This window comes from Equus quagga, chromosome 4 (genome assembly GCF_021613505.1).
Source record: "Equus quagga isolate Etosha38 chromosome 4, UCLA_HA_Equagga_1.0, whole genome shotgun sequence".
Classification (NCBI taxonomy): domain Eukaryota; kingdom Metazoa; phylum Chordata; class Mammalia; order Perissodactyla; family Equidae; genus Equus; species Equus quagga.
Window position 1 is genome coordinate 21,920,927 of NC_060270.1, and position 23,974 is coordinate 21,944,900.

Below are 23,974 nucleotides of genomic sequence, written 5' to 3' on the forward strand. Positions count from 1 at the left end.
TAATATCATTGTGGTGAGAAAAGATATTAGATGTGGTTTCATTCTCCTTGCTTTGTGCCCCAACATATGAGCTATCCTGGAGAATGTTCTGTGTGCACTTGAAAAGAATATGTATTCTGGTGCTGTTTAATGGAATGTTTTGTATGTGTCTGTTAGTCCACTTGGTCTATGGTGTTATTCAGGTTCACTGTTTCCTTATTAATTCTGTCTTCAATGTTGAAAGGTAGTCCTCTACTGTTCTGTATTGCTGTGTATTTCTCCATCCACTTCTGTTAATACTTACTTTAACTATTTAGGTGCTCCAATATTGGGTGCATGTATATTATAATTTTTATATCCTCTTGGTGAATTGATCCCTTTATCTCTATGTTGTGACCTTTTATCTCTTGTGACCAATTTTGACTAAAAGTACTTTATCTCACATAAGTATAGGCACTCCTGCTCTCTTTTGGTTACTATTTACATGGAATATCTTTTACCATCCCTTGAATTTCAGCCCATGTGTGTCTGTAAAGCTAAAGTGAGTCTCTTGTAGACAGCATATTGTTGGATCTTGTTTTTCAATCCATTCAGCCACTTTGTGTCTTTTGATTGGAGATTTAGCCCATTTACATTTAAAGTAATTGTTGATTTATTACCTACTGTTGTCATTTCTTTGTTTTCTGAAAGTTTTTTAGTTCCTTTGTTTCTTTCTTCCTCTTTTAACTGCCTTCATTTGTGATTTATTTTTGTATATTTTTTTGTGTGCATGTTTTCTCTTTTATGTAACTACTATAGTTTTTGTTATGGTTTCCATGAGGCTTACTGAAAGCATCTTTTAGATATAAATCTATTTTAAGCTAATAATAACTTAATTTCAATCACATACAAAAACTCTACACTCTTCCTTCTCTTCCCCCAACATTTAATGGTCTTGTCACACTTTTATGTCTTTTTATATTGTGTATCCATCAACAAATTATTGTAGCTATAGTTGTTTTTAATATTATTTTCTTTAGCTTTTATAATAGAGATAAAAGTGATTTCTAGGGGCCAGCCCTGTGGCTGAGTGGTTAAGTTCATGTGCTTCATTTTGGCAGCCCAGGGTTTCGCAGGTTTGAATCCTGGGTGCGGACATGGCACTGCTCATCAGGCCATGTTGAGGCAGCATCCCACATGCCACAACTAGAAAGACCTACAACTAAAAAAATACACAACTATGTACCAGGGGGCTTTGGGGAGAAAAAGGAAAAATAAAATCTTAAAAAAAAAATTAAAAACAAAAAAGTGATTTATACGCAACAATTATAGTAGTATGGTATTCTGAGTTTAACTATATATTTACTCTTACCAGTCAGCTTTGTATTTTTATTTTTTCATGTTGTTACATAGCATCCTTTCATTTCAACTTGAAGAACTTCCTTTAGCATTTCTTGTAATGGCAATGGTATAATGGTAATGAACTCCCTTAGCTTTCGTTTGGGAATGTCTTCATTTCTGAAGGATAATTTTGCTGGGTATAGTCTTCTTGATTGGTAGGGTTTTTTTTCTTTCATCGCTTTGAATATATCATTCCACTACCTCCTAGCCTGCAAGGTTTCTGAAGAGAAATCCACTGATAGCCCTATGGGACTTCTTTTTTTTTTTGTGATGAGTTGTTTTTCTCTTGCTTTTTTTCCAAATTTTCTCCTTGTCTTGGACTTTTAATATTTTGATTACAGTGTGTCTCAAGGTAGTCTTCTTTGGCTTCATCTTGCTTGGGTTCCTTTGAGCTTCCTGTACCTGGATGTCCATTTCTTTCCAAAGATTTGGGAAGTTTTCTGCTATTATTACTTTAAATAAACTTTCTGCCCATTTCTCTCTCTCTTCTCTTTTTGGAAGTCTCATGATGCAAATGTTCATTTGCTTGATGGTATCCCGTAATTCACTTAGACTTTCTTTACTCTTTTTCATTGCTTTTTTCTTTTTGTTTCTGTAAGTGGTTATTTTCAAATTATTTGTCTTCAAGTTTGCCGATTCTTTCTTCTGTGTGATCAGGGCTGTTGTCGAAGCTCTCTATGAATTTTTCAGTTGTGTGTGTTCTACAGTTGTAGGATTTCTGTTTGTTTCTTTTTTTGGTTTCTATTTCTTTATTAAATACATTTTGTTCATGAATTGTTGTCCAGATTTTGTTTAGTTGTCTATCTGTGTTCTCTTGCATTTCATTCAGTTTCTTTAAGATGATTATTTTGAATTCCTTGTCAGGCAAATCACAGATCTCCATTTCTTTAGGGTCAGTTACTGGAGTTCTATTAGTTTCCTTTGGTGGTATTATATTTGCCTGATTCTTTGGGATCCACATAGCCTTGCATTGGTGTCTGTGCATTTGTGGGAGAAAACACTTCTTCCAGTCTTTACAGACTGGTTTTAGAGGATAAAGACCTTCTCCTGTCTGTTCTCTGGGTTGATAGGATTACCTGTGAAATTACACGGCAGTTGGGCTATGTTGGAGCCAATTACAAGGGTGTCACTGGGTCTGCAGTGGGGTCTGTAGTTGATGGCTTGTTACCAGGGCTTGGGCCATTGTGGATCCCTTCTGTTCCCTGGGTGGATGTGACTGCCTCCAGTACCTTGTTCAGTATGGTGGCACTGGGACAAGGGTCTGCTTTAGGGTCTACATATGGCTCCTCAGAAAGCAAGCCTATTACCAGGTAAATGGTAGGTGTGGCTCCCCACCAGGTCCCTGGGAGAACTGCTGCCTGGTCCTTGGATGGGTACCGAGGTGGGCAGGACTGTCCCTGGACTGTGGCTGAGAGGTGCTAGAACTGAGTCTCAGGACTATTTCAGATTCCACAACCAACACTGAGGTTCAAAGACCTGGCTCTGCAGGCAAGGATGGGTGTGTGTCCCTCCAGGTCACGTATGGGCTGGATTGGCCCCTGACTGTGTCTGGAGGACTGGAGTTGCATATAGGGCCCTTTCAGAATCTCCTAGGGTACAGTTGGGTCTCCCTCCAGGTCACTGTACTAGTAGGACTGCTCATGGTTTGCAGCTGGGAGGGGTTGGAACCGAGTATAGGGCCCTTTCAGAGTCTCTAGGGTTGCAGACAGGAGTGTTTCCCCCTGGGACCCTGCACCCTTAGGACTTCTGTCTGACTATGGCTGTGTGGAGGCTGCGGCTGGGTATAGGGCCCTTACAGGATTTCCAGGGATGCAGATGCAAATTTCTTTTGTCTGGTACCTGTGCCAGCAGGGCTGCTCTGCACAGCAGCTCAGCATAGACTGAAGGAGGGAGCTGATACCTAGCATTGGGCCCTTTCAAGATCTCTAGAGGTGCAAACAAGAGTGTCTCCTACAGGGTCCCTGTGTCAGCAGGATTGTTCCTGGACTGTGGCTGGGATGGGCTGGAGCCCAGTTACGGGGCCATTTCAGAATCTACAGTCTTACAAAATTTGGCAGATTTACCTCCAGTGGCCCCTGCACTGCAGCTGAGAGGGGCTGGAGCTGGTTCAAAGGCTGCTTCTGGATCCATAGCTGGGACCAAGATCTGTCTGCCTATTACCTGATGTATGGGTGGGTGTAACTCCTCTGGGTCCCTGGCATATAGCATATACTGGTAACAGACCAAAAGCCAAACAGGGATGTAGCCAAGTTCTCAGGGGTGGGGAGCTATTTCCTTTTCTGTTACCAAGACTACAGTGAGCAAGTCAGCCACCTGGGTTCAAGCCTGTCTTTTCAAAACAGCTCGCTTCATTCTTGGACTGCACTGGGGTTTCACAGTCTCTTCCCTGGATCCCAAAGCTCCCACGAAGGCACTTTTTTCTGTGCATGGGTGCCAAATTATTGTTGTTGGGGGAAATAGGTGCTAAGGATGTCTTATTTGGCCATTTTGCTGACATCCTGTGCTATTTAATGTAATTTGCATGAATTAAGACTAAGATTTTTCAATTCTTTATTTATAAAAATAAGGAAAACTAAAAAGAAAAAGATTAGTTGCTAATTAATATTGGTGCTAATTAAAATGTTAGAATCCTTGACTTTTATTATATTAGACTCGGGAGACCTGGTGTTGATTGTTATTGCCAACATGAAAGTGGTGCAGCTGTTCTGCAGCTCCAATTCTTGGTCAATGAGGTAAGAGTCTTTTTGACTATTTGTCACATATACACTGCATTAGTTGATATAATCTTTTTTATACTATGATTCTAAATGCTTAAAGATGTATATATATATATATATATGCAATATTATTCATGGTCACATTTTTCATAAAAGACTATACTCCTGTGTTTGTCAGTTTATAAATTTTAAAGGAAAAAAGTTGTATATACCAGAAGATTCTGTTATTGTGATTGTGTAGCGTAATTTATAGATTACTTACTTAAATGGTTTTTAAGAAATTACTAAAAGCCTTTGATTGTTTTACTGATCATTAAACTTTCCATTATGCACTCTCCTCCCACCAACTTAAATTTTATAATCCAGCACTAACTTCATGTTTTGTCTTTATCTTCATGAAATAATTTTTTTTTACTTGTTTACGTATGGGCTCTTTAATGTATGTATCTCCATATGCATTTGTTGGCATATGTATTGATTTACATTTATTTATATATCCATAGCTACTATGACAATTGACTGCCTACCCTATCCCTGTTTTATAGACTTATGGTGATAAATAACTCCTTAAAGACAGAGTATGTATTTATAAAGCTTGGAAAGATTGCAGATGTTCCATTAGTTGAAGGCTGTTAAAGGCTTCTTGATTCAGATTTTTACAGTGGATCTTTGAGTCTTCTAGAGCTGTTTTAAGTGAGCCAGTCAAAACAAAAATGCTTTAAGAGTTTTTTTTTTTTTTTTTTGTGCCATACCAAATTCAGGCACTTAGCAGATTGAACTCAGTGACTTGAGGGAAAAAAAATGAAATACCACTGATTGCTTTCTTATGGCCTGAACAATGATCTTTTATTCAGTGTCTTCATATATTTGTGTATATATTTCTAAGAATTTATAATTGTAAACATGGATAAAATGGTTCATAGAACTTTGTATTAGAGATAGCTGAGGCATGAAAACTTTGTGGTATTGGCAGATGTCCACTTTTTACTTCTCTTGGCTCAAAATCTTTTTCAGAAGGCTGTGAGATTCTCCTTATTCACAAGCCTAGAGTATTTTACCTTGTAGGCATACTTCCTATGAGGTACCAAAATGAGAGAGGGAGATAAGGAAGAATAGGGAAAACATTTTTAAAAAATATTTTATTATAATAACCAGTCATTAGTATCTAGAATGATAACCTTTTTGAAGTCTCAGTGTTACTCTGTAGCTCCTAGTTGAGAGAACTCAGCCTTTTGCCTTGTGTACAGATGTGTACTGGCAGGCATAAATCGTTTCTAGGTGATTTTCTCTGGGTCCAGCCCTCTGAGAATTGTCTTCAAGGTCCTAATTTGCCTCTGTGCTACATAGCTAAGAATAAATAAAGACAAGCCTTCAACATCCTTCCATTGTTTACATTGTCTATCCTGACCTACTCACCTTGATCCACCTCACACTCAGTTTCTCTACCTTTTTCCAGACTTCCCAGTTTCCAACCTCATGACTGGTGTTTTTATTCATAGTTTTTAATCTTTTCACAGATCTTCATTAGTAGTGCTTCTTGTAGATTCACTTTGCTTTTGTAAATGAGCCTTAGACACCCTGCTGATGTGCTTGCTTTCATGTGTCTTATATCTCTTTTGGTGCTGTTATGCTCAGTGGTCCTGTTCACTTCCCTCCACTAAGTTACCTCTTAGTTTTATCAGAGAACTACAATACTGACTTCCTCCCTAGATTTATTCATCTATTACACTATTATTGAACATATGCTGCTTTATTTTAATTCCATTGCCTTTGACATGTTATATCTCCTGTGTAGCACATAACTATTTACTGTAGAGAATGTTTTCTTAATTTCATATATCACATTCTGTCCTATCCCAAGTGAATTTCCACTTTCCTGAGAAATGAGATCGGTGCCTTATATCTGAAAAAAAATTGTGGCAAGCAATCCAAATAATTTTCCAGTTTGTATATATGAAACATTTGGGAACAGTTTACAAGTAAAACAAGCAAACAAACATAAAAATCCTCAAGACATGTGTAGGGTGCATTTTATTGCATGGAATGTAATTATCTATGAGTTCATGTTAAAATGTATATATCAATGTGTACCTCTTTGAACATGTGTATTTATTACAAATATGCAAATTATAGAAATTTTTAAATATTTTTAATGGATATGTTCTCTGATTATGATTGGTGTGTTAAAAGTTATTCTTCTTTGAGACTAAAATCACAGGTATGTAATAGAAAGGGATCCATCATAGGCTATATGAGCATTTTTGTCTTAGGAATTTTTATGAAAGAGCATTTTTATTTCTATCTTATTCTCTCCTCTAATTCCTAAAGAAGAAATAAATTATAGGGATTTCAATATAGTTCTTCCTATCATCTAAAGAGGGTAATCATTTTGATGTCTGTGATTGGTGTTATAAACTGTGAACGGTTACTTGTAACAGAGTTCTTTGGAAAATATGAAAAGAATTTTAGGTATCTCAGGAGCACCGTGATTCTGCAAGATCTCTTTTACAGAACACATTCAATACTCTAGAGTAGCTTCAGGCTGTGTCATAGGACAAGCATTGACATTTTTAGCTGGGAAACTCATAATACTAGAAGTTCTGACATAGTTTAAGATGATCTTACTTAACTCAGTGAAATAAATAGTTTGTGTGTGTGTGTGTGTGTGTGTGTGTATATATATACATATATATATGTATATATATATGTGTGTATATACGTGTGTGTGTGAAGTCATATATGGCAGCTAGTTATCTGCCCATATGGTGTGTGCCATATTAAGAGGTAGAAAACATTCTATTGTATTTGAAATAGGATTAATTTGTATTTAGGTTTTGTATAAAAAGAATGTTAGTGTTGTTTCTGTAGTTATACTGAAATCTAGTTGAAGAAATGTTTTATTATAGATGTTTTCTTTTATCGCAGATGAAACTTGAACTATAAAAACAAATTAAAATACACCAGATATACTTTTTAGGAAGAATATATATTTTCCAACTATGTAGAAAATTCTTACAAATGGTGAATTTTTATATGATCAGATTGCAGTTTTAAAACTGGGTTGGATATTTACTTCTCTGTAAAGCTACATAGTATATATGTGACTAAAAGAAACAAAAAAAATTAAACTTAGTTTTTTCCAAAGAAAATTTCCAAAGAAAATTTTATGTTAAAAATACCTCAGTAGTCACAATGATGCTTACAGTAATTCTTTCTTTCTATTGGTAAATGCATATTCCTTGAGCTGGTCATCCCGACCAATCCGTATGCAGTAGTTCACTTGCTTCACTTGCTTCTTCCATTTTCAGCATCCTTAGCCTTCCTGATTGAAATATGTGCGATTGTCCTTCCTTGTATCTCTGGGTGATATAGATACAAATAACTCTTCCAGCAGTGAAAAAATCAGTAAATTGTTCAACTTGTTGTTTTTGCTTCACAAAAAATCCTAAATTAAGTAAATCACTCACTTTGTCTTCTTTTTGTTCCAGGGTGCTTTGGTCAGTGCAAGTTCAGATGACACACTTCATTTGTGGAATCTTAGACAAAAAAGGCCAGCTATTCTTCATTCTCTTAAATTTAATCGAGAACGGTAAGAATGTATGAATTAAACAATTTCTTTTTTTTTTTTTTTTGCTGGGAAAGATTCACCCTGACCTAATATCTGCTGCCAATCTTCCTCTCTCTCTTTTTTTTTCTCCTCCCCAAAGCCCCAGTACATAGTTGTATATTCTAGTTATAAGTCCTAAAGTTCTTTTTTGTGAGCTGCTCCTGCAGCACAGGTACTGACAGATGAGTTGTGTGGTTCTACTCCCAGGAACCGAACCTGGGCCACTGAAGCGGAGCACACCAAACTTTAACTGCTAGGCCATCAGGGCTGGCTCTAAACAATTTCTTAATGCACAGCAAAATTATTTCCTGAGCAAGTTTCAGGTTAACTTTTGAAAGACTGTTTTTTCATAATCTTAGTAGCTAGAAATAATTTAATGTTTATACTTGCTTTGTAATAGTTTACTTCATAGAAAATTCATAATTGATTTAGATTCAGTCATCTGCTAATGGGGAACTCCTAACATTTTTGTTCTTCTCACTACAAACCAGTACTTCAGCAATGATGTATTCTTTTCTCGAGGCCAGGGAGTTGAAAACCGTGACCTAAAATTTAAAAGTTAGATAAATACTAAATGTACTTCTACGCCTTTTGATCGTGGCAAGTACCTCCTACACTTTCACCATTTTGCTTAAATATTTTTTTATGTTAAAAAAAATTGTGACAAAAGTTTTAGATATCCAAGAATATTGGTACTAATTATTGAGGAACACTACACATCCAAGATTAATGTTTTCAAAGAGGGTTATTTGATCAAAATTCAGATTCCTCCATTTTATAATGAATATTAATAATCAGAAAGAGGAAATTATATGAATGAGTATGGGAAAAGTTTTTAGATTTTATTTGTAACAAACTGTACCAAATTTTAATGTTTCTAATGTGGGATTCAACGAGGCCTAGAACATAAACACACATCCACTTAACTGATAATCCACCTGAGATGAAGTAAAATTTGTGTTTTATTACCTGTCTCTGTAATTTAACTATAAAGTAAATTTGTTTACTATTTGGAAAACAATCAGACTCTTTGCAGTGAATGGGCAGGGCCATCACAGGAAAATTTGATGTTAATGAAAGGAAAAGAAACCTTTGAGAAGTAAATTTATACAAATTAGCAAGTACTATTCAAACTGAAATAGGTGAATAATAGAGGCAGGCAGTCTTTGCTGAGAGCTCAAGATAGTGCTCATTTTATTTTGTTGAATAACAATAGTTCATAAGGAATCAGCACTATATGGGCAGAGCTTAATGAGGTAAATTTGTTTTTATGGGTATGGTGAGAAAAAAGGATGGCAGCTATACAGACATTCTTCCTTTTTCTCCCTGAAGCTTTCTCTTTTTCTTTTCATATGCACCCTATACTGTTCAAATCATTAACCCTCAATATTCTGAGTAGTATTCATAAGTTTTACATCCATAGTATTTTAGGATTCAGCATCAATAGAAATTTTTCTTATATCTAGTATTTTTTTATTTTTATTTTTTTATTTTTTTTATTTATTATTATTTTTTTTTTAAGATTTTTTTTTTATTTTTCCTTTTTCTCCCCAAAGTCCCCCGGTACATAGTTGTATATTCTTCGTTGTGGGTCCTTCTAGTTGTGGCATGTGGGACGCTGCCTCAGCGTGGTTTGATGAGCAGTGCCATGTCCATGCCCAGGACTCAAACCAGCGAAACACTGGGCCGCCTGCAGTGGAGCGTGCAAACTTAACCACTCGACCACGGGGCCAGCCCCATTATATCTAGTATTTTTTGAGAGGAGGGAATTTATATTTTAGACATTTGCTAAAACTAGATAGGATATCTTTCTTTAGATTAGGTCTAATGTTGGTTATTTTATCTTAAATTTTAAAATAACTACCGTAGCAGAAATTTCAGGATATTGAAAAATTTAAAGATCAGTCAAGAGTTGTTATAATATTTCTATTTCTTTACCACTTGTAAGGTTTTTTGTTTATTTGTTTCAATGGTTTGAGTAGATCTGGCCCTATGCTTTTGTGTTAATGGACACGATGGGGTTTTTTCCCCTCACAATTGGAATGTTGAAGGAAATGTTCTGACTCCTTTTATGGCCCTTTTAGGGGAAGAAATAATTGATGGTGATAATTTCCAATTATAATTTTATCTCAGTTGAGGTGAATTTAACTGGTAACAACATAAACAAGCAAGCTGACAGATTTTGGACAAGCTTAAATCATAGGAACTTTCAAGCATTGACTATTTTAGTGTTTGCAAAAAATGTGATATTTGTCTTTTTGAGAAAGATAAATTCATTATCTTGAATTTGAGAATAATCGTTAATTATCTTGACTTGAGAATAGTCATTAACTATCACAATGTATTGTGGAAGAAGAAAATTCTCCTTAAATGTGGTAAATGGGAGGTTTAGGTTTATAAAGGAGAATTTAACCAAGCATCTTTTGGAACTCTAAGCCCTCTTAAATTAGCCGTTTAACTATGTAAATTTCTGTATATCCTTATCTTTATGCCATATATATATATATATATATACACACACATATATACATACATATATACATATACGTATATGTATATATATTTAGGTTATATAATTTATGCTATAAATTTTAGTGTTTTTTTTTTTTTTATTAGGACACCTTCAGCTTTTGGTCTTACAATCTTTGAAGGCAGCAACCAGCCTTCATTTTGAGAAGTAGGTTTAGATATTCCAGCTTCTTCTGGTGGGTGATCCTTGGATTCCTTTCAAATATGATTTAAACCTAAATATGGAAGAGACACTGTTTTGATTTCTGTGATGCATGATATGAAAACTGAATAAATCAAACATTCACATTTAGGCATATTTACAGCCCTTGCTATCACCGATCATAAATTGTGTAATGTTAGGGAAAGCATAGAGTTGTTTCATATGGTTTTCAAGTAAAATTCAATATGTAGGCTGTGATATACAGACTTTAAATTATTTGTACTTGTTATATCAGAGTTTATTTTTTCTGTCTGTGGCATTCTGCTAATTAATATCATCAGAGTACTCTAAGGAATCTTAGCTAAACTGCAGGGAAGGAATATTCTGTTAAGAACTCTATTAAATCTTCAGCCATTTGATCTATCAGAGTTGTCTTTTGGTGACACAATTCATAACACAAATTTAAAATATTTTATTGCTTTATAAAGGTAATTTGAATTATTTTTCTTTTAAAATTCCTGAATAATTAACATATTTGCCTGGTTTGACATTCAAAAGATACAAGTTGTATATACAGTGAAGGATCTTTCTACAGTTCCTGTCCCCTGGACTCTTAGTGCCCATCAGCAGAGGCAAGCAGAGTTATGAATTTCTTGTGAGATTCATTACGTAAATATATAAAGAAATATTATATGTAACATAATTTTCTTTCTTGTGCGTATATAAGCAAATATGAAAATACATATTTCTGTTACACAAATTGTAGCATGTTATACAAACAGTTTTGTATCTTGCTTTTTTCTCTTTATAATATGTTCTAAAGATCATTCCTAATCAGTACATGAAAAGCTTCCTTATTCTTTTTTTTGGTGTGTGTGTAAATGTTACTGAATTATCAAGAAACTGTGTAAATATTGTGTACTCCTTGAAATAATTTTACACCCATGTAATAAACTCACAAATCAAGAAACAGAAAATTACTAGACCACAGAAACCCTTCTGTGTTACCTTCCAATCACTACTTAACCCCTGGGTGTACCACTATCCTGATTTCAAACACTATAGATTAGTTTTGTCTATTGTTTTCGACAATTATAGAAATGGAGTTATACGTATATACTTGTTCGTGTTTGGCTTCTTTTGCTCATTATATTTATGTTTCATCAATGTTGCTTGTAGCTGTGGTTTATTTTCATTTTTATATAGTATTCAATTTAATCGTATTCTTCAATTTGATTAACCATTCTACTTCTGTTCTCTTGCTTATAATTAACTTTTCTCTGTCCATTTAAATTTTAGAAAGAGGTTGTCATATTCCACAAACACATTTGCTGAGATTTTGATTGGAAATACTTTGAATCTGTAGATCAGTTAGAGAGAACTGACATTTCACATGTTGATGGGGGACAGTAATATTAGTTCATTGTCATTGACAATGACAACATTAATTCATTCAGTCTATGAACATGGTACATGTTATATCCCTCCATTTACTTAGGTCTTCTTTGAGTTCGCTAAATAAAATTTGTAGATTTCTCTTTAGAAGTCTTCCACAGTTTTATTAGGTTTAGTCATAAATATTTGATATTTTTAATGCTATTATAAATTGAAAAAATTACAATCATATAAATGATACTTAATGATAAAATTATATTAAAATATCATTTTCTATATGTTTTTTCTTGGAATATGGAAATATAATTGACTTTTATATGTTGGCTTTGTATCTAGTGACTTTGCTTAAATTCAATTAATAATTCAAATTGTTTACCCGTGGTAGATTTTCCTACGTATACTATCATGCCATCTTCAAATAATGACAGTTCTATTTCCTTCTTTATAGTTTATATATATATATCTTTATTTCTTTTTATTACCTTATTGCACTGGTTAGGACCTTGTATTAGTTATTTATTTCTGTGTAACAATAATACCACAAATTTGGTGACTTAAAACAACATACATTTATTATCTCATAACTTATGGGTCAAGAGAGTAGGCATGGCTTAGCTGGATTTTCTACTTCAGGGTCTCACAAACTGCAAGTAAGTTGGCTAACCAGGGCCATGGCATCATATGAGGCTTGATTGTGAAATGATCCATTCAGTTTCCTAACAAGTTGTTGGATTAAGGACCTCAGCTTTTTGCTATTGACCAGAGGCCATCCTCAGTTGCTTGCTGTATGGCCTTCTCCATAGGCTTCTTCAAAACCAATAAGGGAGAGAGTCTCCGCAAAAGATAGATGTCACAATCATATGTAATTTAGTGATGGAAGTGACATCCCATGACCTTTGCCATATTGTATGTGTTAAATGCAGGACACAGGTCCTGTGCACACTGAAGGGGAAGGGCATTATGCAAGGACAAGAATATCAGGAGATGGAGATTGGGATCATGGAGACACCCTTAGAATCTGTTCACTGTAGACTTCCAATGCAATATGGAATAAAAAAGTCAAGGCCAATGCTTTTCTTGTCTCTGATCTTAGGGGGAATATTTTCATTATTTCAGTTTTAAGTATATGTTTGCTTAACATATGGAAACTTCTCTAAGGAAGTTTCTTTTGCTGCTAATTTTTTTATAAGCATATATATTCTTAAATCTGAATGGATGTTGAATTTTATCACAGTTGTTTTTGTGTCTATTGAGATGATCGTGCAATTTTTTTCCTTTTTATCTGTTAATGTGGTAAAAGACATCAATTGATCTTTGCATGTTAAATGACCCTTGTCTTCCCAGAATAAATGCAACTTTTGTGATGTATTAGTATTATTATATATGCTGGATTTGCTAATATTTTGCTAATGAGTTATTTGAGAGTATTCTATCTATGTTAACAAGAGCTTAGAATGTAGATTTCCTTTCTTTTGAATTCCCTGTTAGGTTCTCATGTCATAGTTATTCTAACCTTATAAAAAGAATGTAGGAATGTGTCCCTTTGCTATGCTCTACAAATATTTGTGAAAGATACTGTTGTTTCTTTCTTAAAATTTGAAAAAAATCACCAATCTGGGCCTGGGTTTTTCACTGTGGGAAGATTTTAAATGTCATATTCAATTTCCTTAATAGGTATAGGAATATTCAGATATTCTGTTTCTTCTTGAGTCAGTTTTGGTAAGTTTTGTTTTTGAAGAAATTTGTCCTCTTCATCAAAATTTTCAAATTTATTAGCCTTAACAGTAGAGTCTGTATAGTAATTTTCTGTTTTCTATTCCTAATATTGGTGATTTGTGAGTTATTTTTTTTTCTTCCTCAATCTTCTGGGGATTTATCACTTTGGTAGATTTATGATTTTAATAGATTTGTTGATTTCCTCGACTGTACACATGTTCTAGTTCATTGATTTCTGCTCCATGCTGCTTTTGTTAGGTTTGATTAACTTTTTTATTTTTTTATTTTTTTTATTTTTTTTTATTGAGTTATTGATAGGTTACAATCTTGTGAAATTTCAATTGTACATTAATGTTTGTCAGTCATGTTGTAGGTACACCACTTCACCCTTTGTGCCCACCCCCAACCCCACCTTTCCCCTGGTATCCACTAAACTGTTCTTGGTCCATAGTTTTAAATTCCTCATATGAGTGGAGTCATACACAGATTATCTTTCTCTTACTGGCTTGTTTCACTTAGCATAATTCTCTCAAGGTCCATCCATGTTATTGCAAATGGAATGATTTTGTTCTGTTTTGCAGCTGAGTAGTATTCTATTGTATATATGTACCACATCTTCTTTATCCATTCGTGTGTTGATGGGCACTTAGGTTGCTTCCACGTCTTGGCTATTGTAAACAGTGCTGCAATAAACATTGGGGTGCATAGGACTTTTGGGATTGCTGACTTCAGGCTCTTTGGATAAATACCCAGTAGTGGGATGGCTGGATCGTATGGTAGTTCTATTTTTAGTTTTTTGAGGAATCTCCATACTGTTTTCCATAGTGGCTGCACCAGTTTGCATTCCCACCAGCAGTGTATGAGGGTTCCTTTTTCTCCGCAACCTCTCCAACATTTGTTGCTATTAGTTTTAGATATTTTTGTCATTTTAACAGGTGTAAGGTGATATCTTAGTGTAGTTTTGATTTGCATTTCCCTGATGATCAGCGATGATGAGCATCTTTTCATGTGCCTATTGGCCATCAGTATATCTTCTTTGGAGAAATGTCTGTTCATGTCTCCAGCCCATTTTTTGATTGGGTTGTTTGATGTTTTGTGATTGAGTTGTGAGAGTTCTTTATATATTAAGGATATTAAGCCTTTGTCAGATATATGACTTGCAAATATTTTTTCCCAGTTAGTGGGTTGTTTTTTTGTTTCAATCCTGTTTTCATTTGCCTTGAAGAAGCTCTTTAATCTGATGAAGTCCCATTTGTTTATTCTTTCTATTGTTTCCCTTCTCTGAGAAGGCATGGTGTCCGAAAAGATCCTTTTAATACTGATGTCAAAGAGTGTACTGCTTACGTTTTCTTCCAGAAGCCTTATGGTTTCAGGTCTCACCTTTAGGTCTTTAATCCATTTTGAGTTTATTTTGGTGAATGGTGAAAAAGAATGGTCAATTTTCATTCTTTTACATGTGGCTTTCCAGTTTTCCTAGCACCATTTGTTGAAAAGACTTTCTTTTCTCCATTGTATGCCCTCAGCTCCTTTGTCAAAGATAAGCTGTCCATAGATGTGTGGTTTTATTTCTGGGCTTTCAATTTTGTTCCATTGATCTGTGCACCTGTTTTTGTACCAGTACCATGCTGTTTTGATTACTGTAGCTTTGTAGTATGTTTTGAAGTCAGGGATTGTGATGCCTCCCGTTTTGTTCTTTTTTCTCAGGATTGCTTTAGCAATTCGGGGTCTTTTGTTGCCCCATATGAATTTTAGGATTCTTTGTTCTAATTCTGTAAGGAATGTCATTGGGATTCTGATTGGGATGGCGTTGAATCTGTAGATTGCTTTAGGTAGAATAGACATGTTAACTATGTTTATTCTTCCAATCCATGTACATGGAATGTCTTTCCATCTCCTTATGTCGTCATCCAATTCTCTCAGAAAGGCCTTGTAATTTTCATTATATAAGTCCTTCACTTCCTTAGTTAAATTTACCCCAAGGTATTTTATTCTTTTTGTTGCGATTGTGAATGGTATTGTATTCTTGAGTTCTTTTTCTGTTGGTTAATTACTGGAGTATAGAAATGCTACTGATTTATGCAAATTGATTTTATACCCTGCAACTTTGCTGTAGTTATTGATTACTTCTAACAGTTTTCCAATGGATTCTTTGGGGTTTTCTATATATAAGCTCATGTCGTCTGCAAACAGCGAGAGTTTCACTTCTTCCTTCCCTATTTGGATTCCTTTTATTCCTTTTTCTTGCCTGATTGCTCTGGCCAGGACCTCCAGTACTATGTTAAATAAGAGTGGTGATGGAGGGCATCCTTGTCTTGTTCCTGTTTTCAGGGGGATGGGGTTCAGTTTTTGCCCATTGAGTATGATGTTGGCTATGGGTTTGTCGTATATGGCCTTTATTATGTGGAGGTAGTTTCCTTCTATGCCCATTTTGTTCAGAGTTTTTATCATAAATGGCTGTTGGATCTTGTAAAATGCCTTCTCTGCATCTATTGAGATGATCATGTGGTTTTTATTCCTCAGTTTGTTGATGTGGTGTATCACGTTGGTTGATTTGCGGATGTTGAACCATCCCTGTGTCCCTGGTATGAATCCCACCTGATCCTGATGTATGATTCTTTTGATGAATTGCTGAATTCTGGTTGCCAAAATTTTGTTTAGAATTTTTGCATCTATGTTCATCAGTGATTTGGCCTGTAGTTCTCTTTTCTCATGGTGTCCTTGTCAGGTTTTGGTATCAGCGTGATGTTGGCCTCATAGAATGTGTTAGGAAGTGTTCCATCTTCCCTAATTTTTTGGAATAGCTTGAAAAGGATAGGTATTAAATCCTCTCTGAAAGTTTGGTAGAATTCCCCAGGAAAGCCATCTGGTCCTGGGGTTTTATTCTTTGGGATGCTTTTGATTGCTGTTTCAATCTCTTTCCTTGTGATTGGTCTGTTCAAATTGTCTGCCTCTTCTTGAGTGAGCTTTGGGAGATTGTAGGAGTCCAGGAATTTATCCATTTCCTCTAGGTTATCCATTCTGTTGGCATATAGTTTTTTGTAGTATTCTCTTATAATCTGTTGTATTTCTGCAGAGTCGGTTGTTATTTCTCCTCGCTCATTTCTGATTTTGTTTATTTGAGCTTTCTCCCTTTTTTTCTTTGTAAGTCTGGCTAGTGGTTTGTCAATTTTATTTATCTTCTCAAAAAACCAGCTCTTTGTCTCATTGATCCTTTCTACTGCCTTTTTCGTTTCAATAGTATTTATTTCTGCTCTGATTTTTATTATTTCTCTCCTTCTGCTGACTTTGGGCTTCATTTGTTCTTTTTTCTCTAGTTCAGTTAGGTGTGCTTTAAGGTTGCTTATTTGGGATTTTTCTTGTTTGTTAAGATGTGCCTGTATTGCGATGAATTTTCCTCTTAATACAGCTTTTGCTCTATCCCATATGAGTTGGTATGGCATGCTATCATTTTCATTTGTTTCCAGGTATTTTTTTATTTCTTCTTTAATTTCTTCAATGATCCATTGCTTGTTCAGTAGTGTGTTGTTTAGTCTCCCCATCTTTGTGCCTTTCTCAGCTTTTTTCTTGTAATTAATTTCTAGCCTTATAGCACTATGATCTGAGAAGATGCTTGTTATTATTTCAATTTTTTTTAATTTATAGAGGCTTGCCTTGTTTCCCAACATATGGTCTATCCTAGAGAATGTTCCATGTGCACTTGAGAAGAATGTGTATTCAGCTCCTTCAGGGTGGAGTGATCTATATATGTCTATTAAGTCCAATTGTTTTAGTTTTTCATTCAGCTCCACTATTTCCTTGTTGATTTTCTGTCTGGATGATCTGTCCATTGATGTGAGTGGGGTGTTGAGGTCCCCTACTATTATTGTGTTGTTTTTAACATCTTCCTTCAGGTCTGTTAATAGTTGCTTTATGAATCTTGGTGCTCCTGTGTTGGGTGCATAGATATTTATAAGCGTTATTTCTTCTTGATGAAGTGTCCCTTTGATCATTATATATTGTCCCTCTGTGTCTCTCTTTACCTGTCTTATTTTGAAATCCACTTGGTCTGATATGAGAATTGCAACACCTGCCTTTTTTTCCTTGCTATTTGCTTGAAGTATTGTCCTCCACCCCTTCACCCTGAGTCTGTGTTTGTCCTTGGGGCTGAGGTGTGTTTCCTGGAGGCAACAAATTGTTGGATCTTGTTCTTTAATCCATTTTGCCACTCTGTGTCTTTTTATTGGAGAGTTCAATCCGTTCACATTGAGAGTGATTATTGATGCATGTGGACTTAATGCTGTCAATCTGTCGCTCATTATCTTGTTTTACTGTGTTTCTTTTCCTGTGTGCTTTAGACTACCCATTTAATACTGCAATTTCTTATGCTGGGTTTCTTAGATTTTTCCTTATCTATGATTTGTGACTCTGTTCTGTACTTTATTTTAGTGTCTACCTTGAAGTTTGTATTTAGAATCTCGTGTATAATATAGTCTATTCTCTGGTGGTCTCTTACTTACTTGACCAATACTGATTTAGACCCTTTGCTCTTCCCCTCCTAAATAATTATTTTCATTTTTTATTCCAACTCATCTTATTAATTTGTAGTTAGAGTGCTAAGATCGTCCTTGTTTTGGTTGTTTCCTTATTTTTACCCTAATGCTATAGTTGAATATTTGCTCTCCTGTTCTGGTTCTATCCATCGGTCTCCCTAGTCTGTGGCTTGTGTCCCCTTTCTCCCTTTTTTCTTTTTTCAAGTATGAGAGCCTTCTTGAGGATTTCTTGTAATGGAGGGCTTTTAGTTACAGATTCCCTTAACTTTTGTTTGTCTGGAAAAGATTTAATTTCTCCCTCATATCTGAAGGAAATTCTTGCTGGATAGAGTATTCTTGGCTGAAGGTTTTTATCCTTTAAAGCCTTGAATATATCACTCCATTCTCTCCTAGCTTGTAGAGTTTCTGTAGAGAAATCCGCTGACAGTCTGATAGGGGCTCCTTTATAGGTTATTCTCTTTTTTTTTCTTACTTCCCTGAGTATTCTTTCTTTATCATTCCTACTTGCCAACTTTACTATTATGTGCCGTGCGGTGGGTCTTTTTACATTGACAAATCTAGGAGATCTAAAACCCTCCTCTACACACATTTCTCCGTTGATCCCTAGATTTGGGAAATTCTCTTCAATAATTTCATTAAGCACACTTTCTGCTCCATTTTCCTTTTCCATATTCTCAGGAATTCCTATGATCCTTATGTTCTTACTCCTCATTGAATCCATTATCTCTTGGAGATTTTCCTCATTTTTTTAAATTCTTAGTTCTCCTTCTTCCTCTGTCTGGCGCCATTCAGCCTGTCTGTCCTCGATTATGCTGATTTGCTCCTCTAGGTTGTCTACACGGGCATTCAGGGAATCCGTATTCTGTTTTATCTGGTTCATTGTGTTTTTCATCTCAAGAAATTCTGTTTGATTCTTCTTTATGATTTCAATCTCTTTTGTGAAGTAACTCCAGAACTCGGCTTGTTTCTCTATCTTTCTCTCTACCTCATTGAGTTTTTTGATTATAGCTGCTCTGAACTCATTATCACTTAGTTTACCTAATTCCAAGTCCTCAGGACTTAATTCTGTGTTTTTATTGTTTTCCTTCTGGTCTGGGGCTTTTATAAATTGCTGGATGGTAGAGGAGCGGTTTTTTCTCATGGTGGTAGAATTCAGTTGCAGTTACAGCCTGTCGCCACTAGATGGGGGTCGAGAGCGGCGTGTTAGCTCTCCGCCTTCGGGGCAAGATGGCTGCGCCCACTGGCTTTGTTAGTGGGGAGGGGCTGTTACTCACACGCGCTGGTCTGGGTTCAGATCAGTTCTGTTCTCTGGTCTCCCAAGGCCCTTGATTTATAGGGTCCCCGCGGATGGAAGCTTTCCCCCCATCAGCGGGTCTCCACTGAATCAGCGGCAGGAGTCCTGGATGATCCCCGGGTCACGCGGCCCCTCCCCCGCTCCTTCCTGACCCGCGCCGCAGCGATCGCAGACTCTAGGGCAGGGAGCGATGTTCTCTCCTACCGTTCCAGCGCCTCCGAGGGTGTAAGCAAGGTTATGATCTCCGCCTTCTTGGTATTGTAGGTCTCTAACGAGCTGGCATTATTTTTGTTCTCTGAAATTCAGTTCTTCCAATCTTTTGTTGTATTTTGGAGGGGAGAGAATCCTGGGTCAGCTCACCCCACCATTTTGCTCCGCCCCAGGTTTGATTAACTTTTAACTAGATTCTTGAGATGGTTGATTTAATATTTCTTCTTTTCTAACACATGAATTTAGGCTATAATTTTTCCTCTAAATATTACTGTTTTAGCTGCATCTCAGAGATTTTAGGTTTGTCTTATTTTCATTAATGTGAAGCTAAAATATTTTATAATTTCTCTTTGAATTTTCTGTTATTTAGAAATGACTTAATTTCTAAGCTGTTGGAGGTTTTCTATTTATCTTTTTTATTGCTAGTAAACAATAAATTGCTACTTTGGAGAGATCATCATCTATGTGATTTTAGTTCTTTTGGCATTTGTTGTGACTTCTTCTGTGATCCAGAATATGAACAATGTTGGTAAATGTGCACAAATTGAATTTTTACTCATCTATTGTTGGATTCGTGTTCTATATATGTAAATTAGACCAGATTTGTTAATTGTGTTGTTGAGATATTTAAATTATTACTGATTTATATTTGTATTTGTTCTATTTGGTATTGAGTGAGGAGTGTTAAAATCTCCCACTATGATTCTAGATTTGACTATTTCTCCTTTTAATATTAATAATTTATACGTTCTGAAGCTAAATTGTTGGATGCATACAGATTTGGAGTTGTCCTATCTTCCGTATATGTCTATTCTTTTATCATTATGAAGTATCTCCTTTCTCTTTAGTAATATATCTTGTTTTAAAATATACATTGTTGATATTTGTATGGCTATACCAGCTTTTCTTGGTTAGTGTTTGCATAGTATTTATTTTCCCACGATTTTATTGTCAACTTTCTATGTTCTTTTTGTAAGCATATAATTTAAAAAATCAATCTGACATTCTTGGTTTTGTCTTGGTATATTTACATTTAATATAATTTACTTATATATCTAGATTTATATCTACTGTCTGTGATTTTTTATTTCACTCTAATTTTTATGTTTTTTTTATTTTCCTTGCTTTCTTTTACTTAAACTTTTTATTGTCCTAATTTCCCTATATGAAGTTAATATATATTTTTTCATTCTTTTTTGTGAAAGAGTGAAGGGGGTTACCTTAGAGATTTTAACATGTCACATCGCTTATTTCAGTCTACAACAGTATTTCTTTTACCATTTCTTTGATAAGGACAGTAACTTAAACTTCACCTCCATTTACCATACCACCTTGCGTTTTGCATTATTGATGGGTTGTATGTAATTCTACATTCATATTAAACTCTATAACGTATTACTAATATAGTTTAGTATGTCAATATTCAGTTTATAGTAATATATTTTTACTAATATATATTTATTTTTAATTTTGATTCTCTTCTCTTTCTGTAATTCTGTTTGGATTAATTTCCTCTTGTCTGAAGAAATCTCTTATTTTACTAAAGGTTTGATAGGATGAAATTTCTCAGTTTTTGTTTGTATTATTTCACTTTTTAGAAAACTTATTTTGAAATAATTGTATATTTGCTGGAAGTTGCAAAAATAGTACAGAGAGGTTTTGTTCCCTTCACCTAGTTTCCCTCAGTAATAATATATAACTATAGTACAATATCAACCAGGGGATTGACATTGTATAATCCACAGATTCAGATTTCACCAACTTTATGTGCACTCATTTGTGTGTATGTAGTTGAGTATACATAGTTATATTCAATTTTATCATGTTTACACTTGTGTAACCACAACTACAATTAAGATACAAAACTGTTCTACTGCAATAAACATCTTTCTTGTGCTATACCTTCATAGTTACACTCACTCCCCTCCCTCCCCATCTCATTCTTAACCCCTGCAATTCACTAATCTGTTTTCTATTTCGATAATTTTGTCATTCAAGAATGTTATATAGGGAGCAATGTCAGCGTCATGACAGAGTGAGCTTGCCCGGGACTCTCTCCCCTCCAACATACAACAAAAAGGAGCAATCATATTCCAACAAAAAATATTCTAATAGCACAGGAATCCTCAGAGACCCACAGCGGCCAAATGAGGGCAGAGAGGCTGGAGCCCCCTTGGAGGAGCTGGAACAGGGTAAGAGAGAACTTCATTCCCTCCCCTAAAGACTGGGATCACTGCCACAGGAGGCTCTGTGAGGGAAGGAGTCGGGGTAGGACCACATGTCAGCAGGATCACCCAGGACTCCCTAGGGCCCTTGCAGCCCAGATGGAAGCCCTCTAATGGGGTGAAAGCTTTCGTGTGGGGTGACTGCATCAAGCCAAGACCCCTGGAGAGCAGATAGCAAGAGCTGATTGGGAAACGCAGGTGTGCATGGAAGAGAAAGTGCCCTCACCCCCTAACCTGCACTGTGCCGGGCCACGTTGGCTGAAGGCGGAGGGCTCAGAATATGCAGCTCTCAACCCCCATCTAGTGGTGACAGGCTGTAACTGCAACCGAATAATATCACAATGGGGAAGACCCGTCCATCTTCCAGCATCCATCCATCTTCCAGCATCTGTCAATTCATCAAATCTCCAGACCAGAGGGAAAACAAGCACCCAGAATTATGTCCTGAGGACTCAGAAATAAGTAAACTAAATGATAATTAATTCAGAATAGCTATCATCAAAAAACTCAATGAGGTAAAGGAAAATATAGAGAAACAAGTCAATGAGTTCTGGAGTTACTTCACAAAAGAGATTGAAACTATAGAGAAGAATCAATCAGAAATACTAGAGATGAAAAATACAGTGGAAGAAATAAAACATAATATGGATTCCCTGAATGCCCGTGTGGATGCCATAGAGGAGCAAATCGGCATAATCAAAGATAGACAGGCTGAATGGGTCCAGACAGAGGAAGAGAGAGAACTAAGACTAAAAGGGAATGAAGAAAATATCTGAGAAATAGCTGACTCAATGAGGAAATGCAATATAAGAATTATTGGTATCCCTGAGGGAGAAGAAAAGGAGTATGGAGCAGAAAGCATGCTCAAAGAAATAATAGCAGAGAACTTCCCAAATCTAGGGAATGAGAGAGATGTGTGTGCAGGAAGCTTTCAGGACTCCTAGATATGTCATTGTAAAAGGACCTACTGCAAGGCATATAGTAGTAAAACTGGCAAAAGTGAATGACAAAGAAAGAATACTCAGGGCAGCAAGGCAAAAGAAAATAACCTACAAAGGAACCCTTATCAGACTTTCAGCGGATTTCTCTGCAGAAACCTTACAAGCTGCGAAAGATTGGAATGACATATTCAAAACTTTAAAAGATAACAATCTTCAGCCAAGAATACTCTATCTAGCAAAAATATCCTTCAGCTATCAGGGAGAAATTAAATCTTTCCCAGACAAACAAAAGCTAAGAGACTTCGTAGCCACAAGACCCACTCCCCCACAAGAAATCCTCCAGAAGGCCCTCATACCTGAAAAAAGAAAAAAAAAGGGAGAAAGAGATCACAAAACACAGAGTAAGGGGACAAATAGATAGAATCAGAATAGGATAGCAAATATACAACTATAGCATTAGGCTAAAGAGAAGGAAAACACCAAAAATAAAGACAATCTTGTCACTTTAACCACAAACTCACAACACAAGTTGGAATAAGAGAAGACAATAATAACTTAGGAGGGGAGGAGGAGAAGGGCTGAATCAGTTTAGGCTAGGGAAATAAGAGGCCACCAGAAAATGGACTATGTTATACACGAGATACTGAATACAAACTTCAGGGTAGCCACTAAACTTAAAAGCAGAACAGAGACACAAAAAATAAATAAGGAAATAAGAAACTGCAGAAGTCAATGGGTAGGCCAAAACACATAGGATGAGAAACAAAGGAAATGCAGGAAAACCGGAAAATGAGTGACAGAATGACAGCATTAAGCCCTCATGCATCAATAATCACCCTCAGTGTAAACAGATTGAACTCTCCAATAAAAAGACACAGAGTGGCAAGATGGATTAAAGAACAAGGTCCAACAATTTATTGCCTCCAGGAAACACACCTCAGCTCCAATGACAAATACAGGCTCAGAGTGAAGGGATTGAAGACGATAATCCAAGCTAATGGCAAACAAAAGAAAGCAGGTGTTGCAATACTTATATCAGACAAAGTAGATTTCAAGATAAGGCAGGTAAAGAGAGACATAGAGGGTCAGTATGTAATGATCCAAGGGACACTCCAAGAAGAAATAATGCTTATAAATATCTATGCACCCAACACGGGAGCGTCAAAGTTCATAAAGCAACTATTAACAAACCTAAAAGAAGATATAAAAAATAACACAATAATAGTAGGGGACCTCAACACCCCACTCACATGATTGGACAGATCATCCAGACAGAAAATCAACAAGGAAACAGTCGAATTAAATGAAAG

General features: G+C 35.7%; 1 protein-coding gene across 1 annotated transcript in view; it reads left to right on the forward strand.

The window, feature by feature from the left end:
• The window catches only part of STXBP5L (syntaxin binding protein 5L), a 352,935-nt gene that overhangs the window by 78,974 nt on the left and 249,987 nt on the right, over positions 1–23,974 (forward strand). Inside the window, exons 3-4 of the mRNA XM_046659436.1 lie at positions 4,010–4,091; positions 7,565–7,665. Coding sequence (XP_046515392.1) covers positions 4,010–4,091; positions 7,565–7,665 — 183 coding nt within the window. The remainder of the gene's footprint in view (positions 1–4,009; positions 4,092–7,564; positions 7,666–23,974) is intronic.